We start from the raw sequence: 18485 nt of genomic DNA on the forward strand, positions 1-18485 counted from the left end.
GTATATATTAGTGCACCACAAACAGATATTTAGGCAATTGAGCAAGACAGTGTAATACTGTAATCCTCCTGGTACGCTACAAGACATGAGCTAAGGCTTAAAATGCAATTTTAAGTAGCAAGGCTAGGGTTGCTTTAATGTGGTTAGGAAAATGTGGTAGGGTTAAACATTCCTTTTTCTGTTTTGGCAATGTGAATAAATCTTTGTATAGTGAAACATTACATAGACAAACAAGAAAAAGTCACAGAAAGGAGCAACAACAGTTTGCCTAAGTTCCTTAATTTTTTATTTGATTATCTAAAGCCAGATTTAGGACTGGGAAGGATTTTTAAGTTTACTGGAGTCACTCTTTTATTGTCTATCTCAGAGCTGTTTGTCTATCACCTTGGTCATAACTTCCCCCAGAATTTCATCAGAGAACTGCTCAGTTTTTCTCTGCATAGCCCTCTCTTTTCATTTCTTTCATTCTCTCCTCATAACCAATTTTCTCCATGGATAAATCTCACCCCAACTGGGAAAAATAGTAAAGCAGAAGAAATGAAAATCTCCAATGAAAGGAGATTCAGCTCAGCTTGTACGGGGTCAGTCATGCTAGGATAAACTTTTTTTATGTTATTTTTCTCTGATTTCCATTGCCAAGAGGGTTGTTACAGCAACCTTTCAAGACACCTTATAGCTAGCTATCCCATCACAAACCAAACAAAGGCTTTCAAATAAGGACAAAAATGTAAAAGACAAGATGAAAATTGGAAAATCCCCCAAATATTTAAAATGTTCTCTTACAAACAAACAAACAAAAAAACAACAACACAGCAACTACCCAGAAATAGGTATGTGCAACTGAAGAAGACAAACAGAAAAACAACATTTAGCACTCAATATCTGCAAATAGCAGGCAATTTTGAAGCACTACTAGCCTCCATCAGGAGCAGCTGTGCCTTGAGTTTTAGTAGCTCAGCTCATCTCTAATATTTGCATCAGGCAATTTGTACTCTCAGCAACTACAACATTTACACCTGGTAAATCTTAGCGCTACGGGAAAATATTGTTATCAACATAAACAAATTATATGGAGTAAAAAAATCACATAAATAAAAGATGAATCTGAATCATCAACTGCAGTGTACATATTCTTACAGTTCAGAAGAACACAAACTCTTTGAAACGCTTTTCTAGGTTCAGTAGGTAGATGTGAAAAAAAAAGTTTAAAAAACTGCACAAACTTCTCTCAGAGTGCCAACAATGATCAAAATTTTACTAACATGTTTTGAAAATTTTCTTCCTGTTTTATCTCCATACAAAGTAGCTGCAAGTAAAGCGTGCCTGTATGTGTCTATTCAAATTAATTTCCAAAACAGACACTGAAGGTTCTCCCACTTGTGCCTACACAGTTTTTAGCAGAAGATGTCTTAGGCAAAATGTCTGAGTGGTCCAGTCCATCAAATTCCATGTATTGGAATTATTAACTTTTCCACAATCAGTCCATCCTACTTCTACAGATCTAATAACCCTTCCAGGGAGTGTGAAAATTCACTAAGTCAAACCATGACAGGGCTAGGGCCAAGCTTGAAATACCTTGGGGTCAGCCATATTGTACATCTCCCACTGTTACTTTCTTCCTAGAGGATGAATTACTGCAGTACCACAATGGGAAATACTTAACTAGCAACTGTTTGTTTTATTTTACATAGGTTTTTAGCAAGTCATAAACACAGAAAGTCTATGAATTCTTTAAAAAGAAGCGTTCTTGGAAATAAAAACCAGTAAAAGATATCTGACGCTGAAAAACCATTATAAAATATTAATACATTTACCTGGATCATATATTCCGTCAGAAGGAAGCTACTTCTGCAAAAAGCTTCCTAGTTCCCCAAGCAGAGAAAGCTTCTACAAAATGGTCAGATGACCTTGCTGCATAGTTTGACAACTACCATGAATTACATGTTAATTTGGAAGTTTTCAAGCTGACTTCCCAATCCCCCTAGTTGGGTCTACGCTTCACTGAGGGCAGGAAAAGCATCTCTGTCACTCCAGATAGGCTGTCTAAATCACCCGGGTTTACCACTGAGCCTCAGCATGGACAACAATGCAGCCTGCCCACCATGCAGGTCCCTTAGCAAGGCTGTCATCCCCTTCTGGTCAACCTTGTCACCTTCCGATCTGTTTTCCCCTGTTGGGTTAATGGAACCATGGAACCTCTTCCTCCGTGACAGCGTGCATGGACATGTTGAAACTTGGAAATTTTTCCTACCTATTACAAAGCTTGTTTCTTTGAAATACACCTGAACATGTAGCACTTCCCCCCCCCCCCTTTTTTTTTTGTACGGCAACAAGACAACTCAACATTATAGCAAGTAATGGATTTGCTTTCATATTCCTCTTTCTTGGAAACAAACTAGGGTGGAAAAAATTAATAGAGCTCTCAGAGCAGCCTGTACAGAGCTTGTACTAATGCTGCCACCTCGCCTGGAAATCCCATCTTTGAAGCTCACTTCATTTGCTATGGATTTTCTAAATATTGGTAGAATATGGATCTCAAACCAACTAGCCAATTCTCTCCAGCCATTCCCCAAAACAAACTCCCAGATTATAAATTAATTCCCTATAAATCATTTCCTAAATGTGTCACCTTCCTATGATGAAAATTTCTAAGAACTGAAGCCCGCTAGATGGAAGGAATCTTAGGTGTCCTTGTCCAGTTGATTTACCCAGAGAGCCCCTTTCATTTCTCACTGTTCAATTTTTAGCAGAGAACCACAGTAATGGACCAACTTTTTAAACTTTCTCTTTAAACTTAATCGATGACTTTCCAGTATTAGTAGTCATTATTTTTCCCTTTTCTCTGAAAATTTACAGTCATTTCTACTGATATAAGTCCACAAAATGTTTTCACATTTATGCTATTCAGATCTGACCACATCCATTTCCAAACACATCCAGGACTCCCTTCACTACTAGCACTTCAACATCTTCTTCAAAGTGATTTTGACCCAAACCAGATAGCCATACTGGACACCTCTTCCCTACAAGGTTCCACTCTATTGAATCCCCAAGAAATGAGTCCCCTTTATTAATTTTTCTCCAGCTGTGCTTCATGCTGTTTTTCCCCTATCATGTTTCTGTCATCTCTGTGCAAATTTTGGACCTGACACACAACACATACATTTCTATTTTTGAGATAAGACCATGATTCCCTCTGCTCAGGAGGCAACAGTTTTCCTTCCCTTGCTCCTTGCACAATTCCTCATTTTGCAACAGATTCCACGCAGAACTTCCCATGACGGATGCAAAACCTCCCTTCTTTGTACAGTCACAGCCTGGATTTCTTCACAGATTGCAGGTCTTGGTTTTTTTAATGCTTTTTTTCCCCTCGTGTAGGTCATACTTCCCCTCTCTTCATGATCACAGAATCACAGAATCAGCTAGGTTGGAAGAGACCTCCAAGATCACCTAGTCCAACCTCTGACCTAACGCTAACAAGTCCTCCACTAAACCATATCACGAAGCTCTACATCTAAACGTCTTTTCAAGACCTCCAGGGATGGTGACTCAACCACTTCCCTGGGCAGCCCATTCCAATGCCTAACAGCCCTTTCAGTAAAGAAGTTCTTCCTAATATCCAACCTAAACCTCCCCTGGTGCAACTTTAGCCCATTCCTCTCCCCCCCAAAAAAGAAGAAGCACTCGCACAACCCCTGAGAATCGGCAAGAGCTGTTTATTGCCGGGACATCTTGCAGGCAGGCCTGCGGGATGTCCGTGGTGTTTGGTGGCTCCAAGCTAATGCTTGCGATGGAGCCTGAGCAACGAGTAGGGGGCTCGCCGGGCACTCCTGCGATGCTGTTGGTGCTCTCGGATGGCAGAGCACAAAGACATGCCGCAGTAGTCCCAGGCCTGTCCCGGCAGAGGTGGATCCACTTCCACCCGTTCCTCCACATCTGGTGGATCCAGCTCCATGGGCTCCACGGTGTTGGGCAGAAGGCTAAGCCAGTCCTTGCCCGGGACTGCCCAAACGGGATGCCTTCCGTCCGGAATGTTCTCAGGCCAGGGTGCCGAACCAGGAGGTTGTCCAGTCCCACGCCTCGGTCCCAAACCACTGTCGGCTTGATTTTCATGCATGGGTCCGACGCTGCCCTCTGGTTTACGGCCATTACTGGGTCCCGCACTGTGCTCGGGACTATGGGCACGCCTCTGCTCCCCGCGGCTGTCTGCCCGATGCTCCCGCCTTCGCCCCATGTCACCGTTGCTCCTATGGTAAGGCCCAGGATCCCTGTCGCTGGGTGTGTGAGGGGCCGGCCTGTTCCCCGCATCGTTGTGGTGCCAATGGTACCGCCTGTGTGTGTCTGTGGGCTGGGCGCCAGAGGTCCCTCGGGCACTGGTGTCTCTTGTGCCGCCGGCGCTATCCCTCCGCCCACGACACATCTCCTTCTGCTCAGGTGCATTCCTTCTTGGTGCTTCACCGGACGGCATCGCTGTCCTCGCACACCAAGGAGGCCTGCTGCTCGCCTTGCTCTTCTAGTCTTCCTCCTGCCGCACAAGCTGGCAGTCAGAGGGCCCAGATGCTCAGCGAATGCTGGGCCAGCTGCAGGGGGCCTGTTTTATAGGGCCCGCAGCAAAGGCGGGGCAGTGGTGGCCACTGTGACCTCAGCAAGCCTCTGTGATGGAGTGGCCCACGCGTGGCCAAAGGCGGCTGTGTTGGGAGCGGCCTGGAAGATGCCCTCACGTGGACAAGGAGGAGGGTTGGGGGTGCTGAGGGTCCCTTTTCTGGGGCTGGCTTCCCCGGGCCATTTGGCTTGCCAGAAAAAAAGGCTGCCCCTCGGCCACGGGGACTGCCCTGCACCTCCCATCCTGTGTCCTGGGTTTACTTTTAACCCTGTTTTTTAGGTAATATCATTCTATTCTTTACGGAAAAGAACAGAAGCAAGGTGCATCTTCAGCCCTAGAGTTGTTGTCTCTATAGACAAATCTGCCATACACTGATGTCTGAGCTGGTATCTATAATGGTTCTAGGTACAGTTCTATGTACATTTACTTCTCCATGTCTTCAAAATCAACCCAGACTTCAGAATCAGACTCTCATTTTTCCTCCACCATCAACTCTACCATGGTATATACTGTCCTTATAGAGCCTACAGCTCACACACTGATCTCCAATAACTTCCATTCCCTGAATATATATACTCCATATATACTTCCCCTTTTGCTAATATCTTATTTGCTAATAACTAATGCTATTACATTTTCTTACTTCTTATTGCCTTAAAAGCACGTGCCAAAACTTCCTATTTGCTGCCCTAAGTCTACTGACTCTCATCATTTGTTGGCTTCTTATGTCTAGGCCAAAATGGTATCAATGGATTGAGCTAAAGTACTCATTTAACAAAATTATGTCCCACATTCACATTTCCTTTATGCTACACATACTAATTTCAGAAAATACGATGTAGAATCTATGTGAAATAGTTCACTGATATCTAGCTTAAAATAACAAATTTCAAGTTCAGCTTAGACCCTGTATCTTCATTGTTGGCTTCAGATCATTGCTAAAGGACAAGTTACTAAAGGTTGTTCATTAGCAATTTATATTCACTCACACAGGAGTGAAACGCAGCATAATCTGACATAAAGCTTTAGCGAAATCAGCTGAAACTTCTGCCAGAGTTTGGCTGGAACTGGATGATCAGCTTCATCTCACCTTCCATGTGGTGGAGACTGCTGATGAAGCCAGAGAGCACCAAGGACCAAATCCTGGTCAAAGTCATTATTCTGGTAAATGAAGGAACTGAAAAATGTAATTGCAAAACAGACAGAATGTCTGTGTTGTCTGTCAAAATAAAATTTCCTTCACAGAAGCAAATCTGCAGGAATGAATATAGTTTCAGGGCAAGGACGGGTAGGAATGGCTTAAAATCTGTGCGACACATCAAACATTTGCTACACTACAGGGTCTTTTTATTTGTTAGATTGTGACTGCTCATTTCTACATCAGAAAAGGATGCTGAAAATTCATTGTTTAAAAACATTTCTACACAAATATGCAAGAAATAGCTACACTACTTTTTGGGTGGTTTGGGGGTGTATTTGTGACCATAATGGCCTTATTGTTTCACATGGAAATTAAAAAGAAAGGCAGCACTGACATCGTGAGCGTTTGGTAACTGAAGACCCGTCACAAAGTACCATTTGGCTTTCCTCATGGTCTTTTTAAACCCCCAGAGCTACACTCCTGTAGCATTTTAATACACATTTTTTCAATTTCAGAAATGATTTTAGGCAACCATTTCATCTTTTTTAAGCTTAAGCAATATCCAATCTCACAGCCAACTCTCCCAGAGCTTGCTGGTGGCCTGGCTCATTCCTATGAAGGAAGTTTCCTGCCTTATTATCCTCAAAACCCTCCAGCAACTAGAATTGCCCTACAATTACTCATAATACTGCCAAATGCAGAGATCAGACTTCCATCTCTTGGGAATAACTTGGTGTGATAGCAAGGTGTGACTCTCAAAATTTAACTGTTCACTGGATGGGAGCAAGACAGCCTTATTACAGTGAGGCTCACCAGATCCATTTGACCATTAAAGAAACAATATTATTGCATAACTTGTTCGTGGGAATTGCCAAATCAATTTTGCTGAAATGTTTCATATTTGGATTGATACACAGAGCATGAAAATTGCTGCTTCAGTGGTTACATCTGATTAAGCAAGAGCTTGTCTTGTAATAGAAAATATTAAAAAACCTTAGTGACAAGCATCACTCCTCATTCTGCTCAGAACAGCTTTCGACTGTCAGTACAGCTGGCTTCTGTTTCCACTGCTGCCTTGCATATAGCTCAGTGCTATCCTTTATGTTGACCACCATGGCAAACCAAGTGCTTTAATAACTCAGTGTATCCGGATATACAGAAATGCTATTCTCCTCATCAACTGAACAGTGTCTACACAATTTTCCAAATTTACAGAAGTCTTCTATTAAATTTTCTCCATTTTAAAATTAGCTTCTACAGTTATCCACATACCCATAAAACAATAATCTAAGAGAAAAGCTATGACAAGAAAGTCAGAACTGGTCAGGACAGAGGACAGCCAACCTTGAACTATAAACTGTGCTATAAATAGCATTACTTTTCTTGCTCTATATATAGGATTCTTATAAATAGCGTTACTCTGCTACTAATTGCCGAGCATTACTAGGATCTCTGGTATAGATTAACTACAGTTTCATCAGTTAAATATAACTTGTGCTTCCTTACTATTTCAAGGGCATTATATTCAGAGAAAAAAGCCCATTAGACAAGCAAACAAACAGTCTGAAAAACGATCTGGAAGGAATTGCTCGTTATTTATTTATTTTTAAAATCTTATGGTACAAACCAAAAATGTCCCTCACAGAAGTGTTCAGAAAAAAATGCAGAAATTACTCTTTGCTTTATATTTCTCTGAATTAATGCTTACTAAAATATTCAATTGTGTTGATTCTTCTTGCCACAGAATGATAAGGGATATTATGTATTTTAGCTGCCAGGCTACCTTGCACGTATATGCAAAAGAAAGCTACTCAACTGACAGTCCTGAAGTTCACCAGCTGTTTTTGACAGCAACACCATATATTTTTTAATTGATCATAAATTAACTAACATTAAGGATACCTAGGATTTTTGAAGTATTCTTCCTCAGTTCTGCCACTACAGAATACTGGATTTTTAGAAACGAAGGTCTGGAGGAAGTCTCAAAAGATAACTGAACACAAAACTCCTGTATTAAACCAGGACTGACTGTATTTAGATCACCCCTACACGAGACAGTAGACATCTATTGATGTCATCAGACTACAAGAATGAATCAGAGGTCACTCCTGACCCAGCACCCAAACTTTGACCGTGTCTTGTGTCAATTCTATATACCCGACAAGAAGTTCAAGAACAGATCAAGCGTTTATATTTACATTGATACTCCTACAGCTGAGACTCCCTAGAGCCAATGGCAGGTCCTACATATTTAATAAATCCAATAGATTTATTTTCTTTCTGAACACTTGCAAACTTCTTGTTTTCCTATGGCAAGGAGCTCCATGAGCCATCCCTGTGTGAAGAGCCATCTCCTTTTGGCCTTTACCTCCCTCCTACAGATATCTTTGGGTTCTCACTCTGGAGGAGGCAGTGAAAAATCAATCCCACTCCTCCTAAAAATCCCTCTGGTGATTTCACAGATCTGTACTACATTCTCTTTTATCACCTCTTTCCCAAATAAAGTCTCAACCTACTTACCTGCTAACAGAAGACATTCCCTCCTTTAATTATACTTTTTACCCTCCTCCAAACAATTTTTGGGTCTAACATACCATTTTGAAGGTAGCAAGAACAACATGCAGCATGCAAAGTCCAGGCAAATCATAGATGTACTTTTAATTATTTTTTTTTCTTAATGATTCCTAACAACAGATTTTTATTTTATTTTACTTAGGTCACAGCTGAACTCTGAGCTGATCTTTTTTTTTTTTTTTGTGGCACTGTCCATTACAAAATCAGTCTTCCCTATGCAGTAATAAGACACACAGCTAACACTCGCTTTCCAGTGTGAGGCGTCTCCGTATCTTGTGATGTCCATTTCTGTGCCTCACCGCCCTCACAACTGGAAAACCATTCCAGGAGTCACACTAGATTTTCAAGGTAATGCTTTTTTTTTTTTTTTTAATCCCACTTCCAGCAGTCATAGGAAGCTGTCAACTTTGCAGCGCTGTTTACTGGACTGCAGGCATTTTTTGTCTAGATTAAAAATCACTAATTCTTCCAAGTTTTCCATGTAAAATAGGAAAGACATTATTTTGCTCTTCTGATCTACCACCTCTGAAGCCACAGAGCTTCAAGCAGAGCTGGGTCCTTTGGACAGGGACTCTCCAACCCCACATGGAAAAGAATAACAACATGTTTCTCTAACATCTGCCAGAGGATTTATTTCTTTCATGACATTTTGCTGATGCAAACTCAATCTGTGTACCACCATAACGCCCGGATCTGTTTCCACAGTAATACTCTTTCCCCATTTATTTCTATTTTGTCTTTCTGCACATCTTAATTTTCTGCATTTGTCATCACTGAATTTTGTCTTATTGATTTAGGTGGATGTTCTTCTCTACTTCATCAAGAACACATGTAATACATTTTGAATGTATTTCTCAAAATTAAATAACAATTCTACAGAAAATTTTCTAGGGCTCTAGTTAAAAAAAATGTAAATGGTGTAAACTGGAGATACACAACGCCACAAGACAGTAAAATTATGTACTTACTCTCTGTCTATGACCAGACAAGTTACTGCCTCAGCTGCGATGACATTGGCAGTTCTGACATCCTCCCTGAAAGAAAAACACATTATATTTACAAATATATTTCATTCTTAAAGCACTTCAAGAATAAAATTCTGGGTTTCACAATTTTTTTCATATATTGATTTGGACAGATGTTCATCATCTGTACAGGCCTCAAGTATGTGAGAGCTAAAAACCACACATGAGAAGAAAACCAGAAATAAGTTCCCCTTGTAAATAGGGCATCAAACCATTTATTGGCCCATGCTTTTTTCTTAGCCAAAATCTTTTATCTTATGGTGTATGTAAATGGTTATTATCAAAATATCAGCCATTTGCATAGATCTACTTGCAAACGTTTAGACTTCTGCTATGTCCTTCTTCCCCAAAACCTACATTTTAGCTACCCGCGCCACGGTCCAGAGGGAAATATCTCAACGCTGATATGCGAAGCATGCAGTCAAGTAGGACATCAGAGCAGGCTACAGGACTCACCAGGCATTTGCTCTCTGAGCACAGAGCGCAGAGGTTGGGACTAAACTTATCAAAGGGGGTCAGATTAGAAGGGGGGTATTGAAAGGTCTCAGCATAAATCTCCTCTCTCAACCATTTTCCAGGTAGCTTCAGCACTAGCTCAGCAAAGCCATTTAAAGGCACTGCCATGGTGCTGCTACTTTTCACCGGCTTCTCAGAAACATTGTGCTTAGAAATGGGTTCTGTGCACCTGTCTTCTGCATCTTCATTATCAATTATTTTGTGTTTTCCCTCCTCCTGCCACACACAGCTTGGCCATGGTCAGCCCCAACTAAAAAATATGAAGTTATTTCATTTTAATCAGACCAGTTTAGTGCTTCATCATGGTTTAAATGTCATTGCACTTTTTTGCGCTGGCAAACCAAATCCACAAGACTCAGAGTCACTGCTTTATTCAAAACCACTCAAAATTTTACCATCTATGAACTGTAAATGGATTACAGGCAAAACTGATCCAGTTCTTTTAAACTCATCTAATTCATTTAGACTGGAAAACCACTGCTCCTTTCCACTGAAGTAGAAAATGAGATTTAAAAATGCTGTTGGAAATAGCTGTTCCCCTGTTTAAAGACTAGAGATATTAAAGCAGTAATATGGTGAAAAGAAGTTTGGTACATGCACACTCATACAGGAAAAGGCACTCTCTCTTAGGAAAAGGCACTCTCTCTTTAATTGTTAATTAAATTTACTTTAAGTACTTTCAAGCTATCTTTAATTTACCATCCTTAAACTATCTTCAAAGCATAGCAAGCAGAAATACAATTGAAGCAAACATTAATGCTCAGTCCTGCATCCAAATACTTTCTTTGAGCTTATTTTCAATTAGAGTACATTAATACTAATTTATCCATGCCAATAAACAAAATTATGGTAATTTAAAACAAGTAGAAAAAAGTAGCCTAACAGTGTGATACAAATATTTCTATTAACTTCTAAAAATTTGGTAAACATAGAAAGGATAAGGTATTAAATATTTAATATTCCATTAAGTTGCTGTAGCCAACTTTTGCTCATATATTATTACTTTATTAAAAAAGTATGCAAGGTTTTTGGTTGTCATTAATTCCAGTTAAAACTTAACATACTTGTCTTACTATGCAGGATGCCTTTCTGTCACAAAGAGCTTACCATTATAGAATTATTTTCAGATTATAGACAAGTAAAATACAGGTGTTACAGTTTCAGTTCAAATGTTTTAAATAAACTTTAATGTTAAAGATTAAAATACACAAATAACTGTTATGGTTTCCACTATCTTGTACTTAATACATGTGTTCAAGCAGCATGAAATTAGTGTAGAACGAAGGCTCTTTCCCAAAGGACATTTTATTTAGCTCAAACATGAGCCACAGGGATGGTAAGGGTTTCTATAATGCAGAAAGTCACGCCATTCTGAGGCTTCCTTATGTTCAGCACACACAGAATTAACTGATAAGTCAGGGAAAATACCATTTTTTTATGAATTATGTGGTGCAAAACCACCTCCCCATAAGTTTGCATGTCCAAAACAGCCCTAAAATGCCCACCTCCACAGCACTTCTCATGGAAAAAATGAAACTGTAACAAAGAAACGTGGGGAGAAAGCACTAATCCAAAGGGGATGCTCTGAGGTGCTCCCTCTGTGCAGTCACTGGGGAGCTGGCTACCAAACCCAACGCTGCCACCACTGAAGGACCCTGGTCCTGCACACAGAAGCTTTCTGCTCCTGCCACCGGGGCACACCTGTCCCAGCAGAAAGGCAGAGGTGCCACCTGCACAACACCAAACTGAGCAAAAGGACCAACAGACCGACTGCCACCAGCCAACTTGGATTTCTGGGGTTCCAGCACCGCTCATGGCAGTGACTACATGTCACTGCCGCAGTGCAGGCTCCCTCTTATCACCTGCTCCGGAGAAAATCGATTTCACAAAACCGAGGCGGGTCAGGAAAGTGCCGGGTCCCATGATTTTCTGCTTTGCTGAGCAGCCTTATGTTTCCCCAGTCTAAATCGATTTTACGTGGTTTTATAAACCTTGCGAGCTCCCATATTAGGGGGGTTTACCCATCATGCAGGATTAAAAATCTAATCATGTTCTTAGAAACAGAAGGATGAAGCAGAAGGAAAGTCAACGTATTTTCAACTCTACGTGAACGTTAATCTTTTACATGCATCAGCTGTGAAATACAAGACAGTTTTAAACACTGCCTACTCTTACTGTTACTCTTACCCTTACAAATTACAAACATTCCTAGAGACATGCAACTCCTCTATGAATTAACCTCAACGACCTTTGCAGCAAAACAAATGGTCAGAACACATTTAAAGGTTATATTGCAAAAGGTGGCCGCCAGCTGCAGCAGATGCAACAAGTAATTATTTGAAGTGAATGGCATTAAATGCAACAAGCAATTATTAGTAAGCATTGCTTGCGAGCACTGACTCGGATATTTTCTCGGCTTCATCACAGGAGTACTCATCACTGCTCCCAGAGAAAAAGCGCTCTTCCTCAGAGCAATTGCCTTCACTCTCTGAATAATCCATTGCTGATGTTTGCCTTCACCATTTTCTCCCAGGAAAATGCCTGCTTTCTTCCAGCCAGTTACTATATTTTATCCTCCGGGTGAGCTCTGATATTTTACAGCCCCTCCAGCTTCAAGCTTCTCGACTTGGAAAAAGGTCGCAGCTGCTCAGGGGGTTTCTAGTGTGCATTGTTGGGAAATTCAAGCTGAGCGTATTCGGGAGCAGCCACAAAGAGGTGCAGGCAGCGCACAGGCAGGCACAGATCCCAACAGCGCTACCAAAAGCCCTGGCAGGATACTCTGTACCACCCCGCTTCAGTAGGCGCTCGTTAACCCCACGGTGGGATTAGGTGGTAATCGAGCACATCTTGCACCACAGCAGATCATGCAACACATCAAATCTTGTGCTTATTTTTGTTGAGGCTAACCAGTTTCATAAAAATTAAAAATCTTTTTACCCCCAAAGATCAAAGGAATCCTCCCTCCTGCCTTCCGAAATTGTAAAAGGGGGAAAAAATACAAGTGCATTATTTAGAAGAAGAAATACGTACACGTATTCCCTGGTTATAATTTGTCACCACGTATATCTCCAGAAGATTCAATAGCTTTGATTCCGATAAGCCTTCAGCAACTTAAGAGCTATGATGTTGTTTCCAGGAAAGCCTTCTGATAAGAACGTGTTGATACAATGCATTTATAAAGCTGTGTTGGAAAATACAAATACGGAAAACAAGGGAGCTTTGATCAGAGACTACATATGAGGCCCTATGACAGCCTCTGTTATCTGGTTCTACCTACTTTGATCATAAAAATTGAACTTAGATTTTAAAATCTTTAAGATGATTGCTATCTTTTGCTTCCTACGTCCTACATCAGAGTCCTGTCCCAACTCTCATACCTCCTGCCACACACCACCACTCAAGAATGCCAATACAATCATTGAAATGAATGGAAACTACATTTTAGAGGGTTTAATTCAGCAGTATGTTATCACGTTGGCTTGAACCTTGCAGTTCCAAGCTTAGGAATCCCTGCTCTTTGCTATTTCCAGAAGATGGACATGATGCTGCAAGCAGAGCCCCCTGCCTGCCCAGCTTTGGGACCAAACCCCCCCAGACGCAGCCGCCCCGCACAGAAGAGGATTTGTTAGGAGGTGTGAGCATGCTGACACTGGAAGTATCAAGTTTACAGCTGAGCCTCTTCTGCTCTTCCCCTGACTGGCATTTTGTCAGTCAATATTAATTTCAAGGTAAAACAGAGGAGAGACATTTTAAGGTGTGTGGGTAGGCAAAGCCCTCTCCTTAAAGGACAGAGCTAGGGCTTGCTTTTCAGAAGATCACCAAATTTGGGTACTTCTCAGAATACCCAGTGAGGGCAGTTTTTACCTCCAATGTGAAAGTTAGGGTGTAATCAGAAAATACGCAACAAAATAATATGGGGACACTAGAGATGCTGGTTTATGAGCTTATTACTCTTAAATTCAAGTTGTTAATCAGTTTCTGCCATAATATTTTTTTCCTTTCACCTACTTCAGACATGTCTTGTCCTAAAACCTTAAATCAAGCTTATTAAAAATACTGTAACAAGGTCAAGCATGCCTTGCGGGGAAGCGGCAAAGCGCATTTAAGAGCTTGAATATGAGGAACTGGGGACCTGAGAATCGCTTCCCTGAAGCAAATTTTTAAAAACCACCAGGGAAGACCTAATTTTTTCTTTCATCTTTTCTTTGAAAGCCCTCTTTAACATCACTTTCAAACTCATTTCAATGATCTGAAGACTCTTTCCAAAAGTCCCGCAGGACTTGAGCTCCCTACCGCAGACCTCTCCTGGTCACCAGCAGCTTCCCAAGGGAACCACGCAGGGCCAGATGCTGAGCCATCAATGCTCGGTGGGCAGCTAAGGTCAGTTACTTAGTTAGTAGCAGCTAAGGTCAGTTACTTCAGTTACTTTGACGAAGAAAAATGGGATGCTGTTGTCAGTTTTATAGAAAAATTAAAAATAATTACATTTGCACATATTGCTATAGCCAATAGCTTTTCGGCAGTCTACAAGCCCATTTAGATCGACAGTCCATGGTTCTTCCTAGGAAATACAACCTGAGCAAAAGCAATGTCACCCGTAGGTGGTTCCATCTAAAGGATTAGGGCTAACCTTGGAAATGAGGTGATAACTTTACACACATTAGCAGCAAAATGGCAGGTTGATTTTACAGTACCCTCCGTTGTTACAGTTTATGCCACTCTGCACCCTCTTTCCTATTTTTTCTCGGTAGCCACCTCTGAAACAAAGTCAGTGCAGGTCTACAGAACTGTGATGCGGCGCATCACAACTAACGGTATAAGCCATGGTCTTTATTAGTTACATGGATTTATTGACTGATCCCAAATCAGAAGAAGGCTCCTTGTAGACTGGGGTTTGGTTTCCCAACACTTCGGCTTTCTGAGGATGTGGCAGACATTTGCCATTGGTTTGGACAATAAAAATATTTTACTGGAACCAATAAATGTAATGTGACCTATTAAACATCTAAGACTTGTAGTGTCAGATATTTTCACAAATACCTACAAAAGAAAGCAGATCCTTGTAAGAAAACCTTGGCATGATTTTTCCCCCTTAATGGCTATGTCTATACAAAACACTTGCCTTACATTTACAAGCATAAATCAGATACTAACCAAATAAAGAAACTCCACTACAAAACCTAATAAAACATACAGCCTGAAAAAGCTTCACTTGAAAAGAGTTATGCTATGAGAATCCCCATTTTTGCAACAAGAAAAGGCATTAAAGCCTTGCCTTTTATAAAAGGAATGAAATAAAATAGCCAAGAGGATTTGCTTCAAGGTACCAAAATTTGAAGGAATGTATCAAGGCATATGCACACCACCATGCATACAATACACATTTTTGTGTAATTTAGATTATATACCTACTGAGAAAAGAAAGCACTTCTTACAGACCAACGTCTCAGTTCAGCCAACGTAGTTTAAGAATACTATTTATGGGTCTTTTATTTCATAGAAGTTATTGAATAAAAGCTCCCCAAATAGGCTAGAGAACGTACCAGCCCTTTTTAATAATTTGTTTTGTTAACTTGCCTTGGATTTCTGTTTCTAAAATCTATTTATTCTCCCAGTGGCTCCCACAGAAAAGAGAGAGTCCTTTCTGGTAACTTATTCTGATATTTACAGATTTGAGGACTCAGTGACGGTGAACAGGTTACTCAAGACTCTGCTGGCCCCACCCAAAAATTCTGTTCTGTCTTTACTGCACTGACACTTCCAAAAGCACATAAAACTCCTCATAATGGCGGCTACGATTATACCAAGTTGTAACTCAAAACTGTCCCAACAACTAACAATGTGCTGGAATAATTTCAGGATGGTGTGCGAGGTCTGACAATTATTTTCTGGCTCATATTAATGGTGGATGTTATTTCATGAGAATTAAAATGCTTGAAGGACTTGTTCTTCTTTTTACTTTCATGAATGATATAAAAATCAAGTCCAGTTTACATAAAATGCCATTTATTTTGGTATTAAAGCAAAAGTTATCATTATAAGAAATAACCTGATTTTTGTAATCACATTTGTTTGGAGAAACAGCTACTGTACAAAAACTGCACTGGACTGAACTGTTCCCCTGACTGCCCTGCCATTACCTACGCTCCAGCCTTGAGCAAGCCATTTCACTACCCTATACCTGATTACTATACGAAAATGAGAAAAAATAATTTGTTTTGTTAACACTTGGTTCTACAGGCAGAAGAAACTTTTGGAGACATGGCTGTTCTTACTGGAATTACAGATTTGGTATACTAAAGCTGCTAAATATAGCAAGTGTTACATTATCATTACCTTTGCCCATATGAATAGCTACAATGCAGATAAATATAGCCAAAAATAGTATTAATTAAAGCAGAGGCACTATGAAAGGCACCACCCATGTGAAACACCTTCCTTTCCAGCCTGCCTGATTACCTTGGGAGGGAAAGCTGGTAGGTGTCTTCTAATCATCACCACCTGCTTTAAACTGCAATTACTTCCTGCATCCTCTGCAATATAATTTGCACGAGGTAGTTCAATAGTTGCAATTAATTCAAGCTAGTTCCTAGGAAGCTCATCAATACCATGCTGTACCTAACTGCCTCCCATCAGTGAGCCCTGCGATCCCAGGACTCTGAAGCAGAGCTGATGTGGATCTGCATTGCTGAGCTTCTTCAGCCCCAAGGAAGCTGCTCCTGCCACTTGGAAAACAAATGAGAAAATGCAGAGGGCAAGTATTAACGACACAGAGATCTTCTGCAGCATTTTTAAAAGTTGGTTTGAAATTGGCCCCTGCTAGACACCTTTGCATTTATATACACTATTTAAAGCTGCCAACAACTCAGAAAACCAAGAAGGGATTTTGTCAGCTGCAAACTATTCCAAGAAGAGAAGGGTACGCGTGCCTCGTGATCTGAAAGCAGAAAAAAAAGTTCTCGCTACCATTTGATTACCAAGAAGCTGGCATAAATCTAGCAGTACCTACTATTTTGACAGTCAGCATGAGCATTTTCCCCTTGCTGAGAGGCATAATCAGGTTCTTCTGCTAACTTCTCTCTGCAAAGTAATCTTCGCTGCAACAATATGAAAAAGTTAGGAATCACATGGGTCACAGCATTAAAAACGAGTTATCATTTTCAGTATATTCTCACTGTATTTAATCTATAATTGATAATTGCTAAGTACTCAGGAAATAATCTATGACCTCTGCCATGACTAATTTAACATACGTGCACTTTTCCTGAGCGGTAAGTTATTATTTTGTCATTATTGCTGAAAACAGCTACATTAAAATTAAATCAAACTGTGATCTGAGAGTTAAAGCACTGAGTTGTATCTATTACACATTAACAAAATCGACTCTGAGCTTACGTAATGTCATTTAAAAACATGTAAGAGCTTTGCATGATCACAATTAAACCTCAGGAGCAGCTAAGGTATATGATAATATTTGCAAGCGTATTTTATAAGTGGGTAAACCAATGAACCACAGCCTAAACGAGGTGCATTAGATTATAGAGCCAGCAATTAGCCTCAGCAGTAACAAAACCGGCAGCTGGCTTCTCTTCAAGAATTGACCATGCTGCATCATTTTGGCCTAACGTATTTACAGGGTTGGCATGTTCATAAAACCACGGGCTTGTCATTGCTGCAGAGGCAGGGATCGTATTATCCTTAACTGTGCCACTTGGACAAGGGGCCAGCATCACTGTTTGTTTGCCGTCCTTCCAACTCAAGCCCCACGTTAACACAGGATATTCTTCAATAAAATTACCGGGGAAAAACTGCATCTAAACTCCTCCTTACAGGTGGAGGTCTTTAAATAGCTGTGTTTTTTTTTTTTCTTTTCTTTTCTTTTTCTCCCTTCAGTGACTTCTCCCTCCTATGACTGTTATGTTCCTTTTCTTGCTCAGCTTCTTTCTACATTCAGAGTACTGGGATAAATGCCCTTTGTCATGCTGGTGCAATAAGTGATGTTATTTGTAGATTGAAACCATGTCTCAGAGCAAGGATACCTGGCCTGTCTTCAGTAAATAAGGCACTAAGGGACTCCTTCAGTTGAGAATATATTTTAAAGGATTTATTGTGAATTCACTTTTTTTTTTTGTTTTGAAATGGACTATACCAGTAGATACCAGTGGAACCATACCATAGGATCTGGGTACCTCTGCCCCAGTGACTGTGCCCATTTCGCCTTCATCCCAGTGCTACTGCAGGTCCACCCGCCTTTTCTTCACTTCTGCAGGCCAAATTCACTGCATCCACTGTCACCTCACAGATCCTTTGACTTTCTTCCACAGTACCCGACTGTTCTCACTGATGTCAAATTTATAGTCACAAAGTACAGTTTGCCATTGCCCTGCATACACCAATGGGCTTTTAATGGCCCTGAGCAGCCTCACCTGGAACCTCCACCGCACAACTTACCTCCATGGTCCAGGAGCCCCATTGCAGCTCAGCCTGGGACCCTCAGCTGTAGGTGCAGCTGTCTCACCTCATCTCTGGCCCTATTTCTAGGCTAGACCTTGGATTTACAATGTAGATAGCTTGTGTCCAGCCCCATCTCTCCATGCCTGATGCTGTAACCTTGTTTGCAGCCCTG

At 40.8% G+C, this 18485-nt stretch overlaps 1 protein-coding gene across 9 annotated transcripts in view; it reads right to left on the minus strand.

Annotated features, from left to right (window-relative positions):
• PRKG1 (protein kinase cGMP-dependent 1) overlaps window positions 1-18485 on the minus strand; it is a 466811-nt gene that overhangs the window by 80768 nt on the left and 367558 nt on the right. For all 9 annotated transcript variants that reach the window (XM_080598462.1, XM_080598463.1, XM_080598461.1 and 6 more), the window contains one exon: window positions 9287-9352. In XM_080598462.1, coding sequence (XP_080454588.1) covers window positions 9287-9352 — 66 coding nt within the window. The remainder of the gene's footprint in view (window positions 1-9286; window positions 9353-18485) is intronic.

This window comes from Anser brachyrhynchus (assembly GCF_964034855.1).
Source record: "Anser brachyrhynchus genome assembly, chromosome: 6".
NCBI lineage: Eukaryota > Metazoa > Chordata > Aves > Anseriformes > Anatidae > Anser > Anser brachyrhynchus.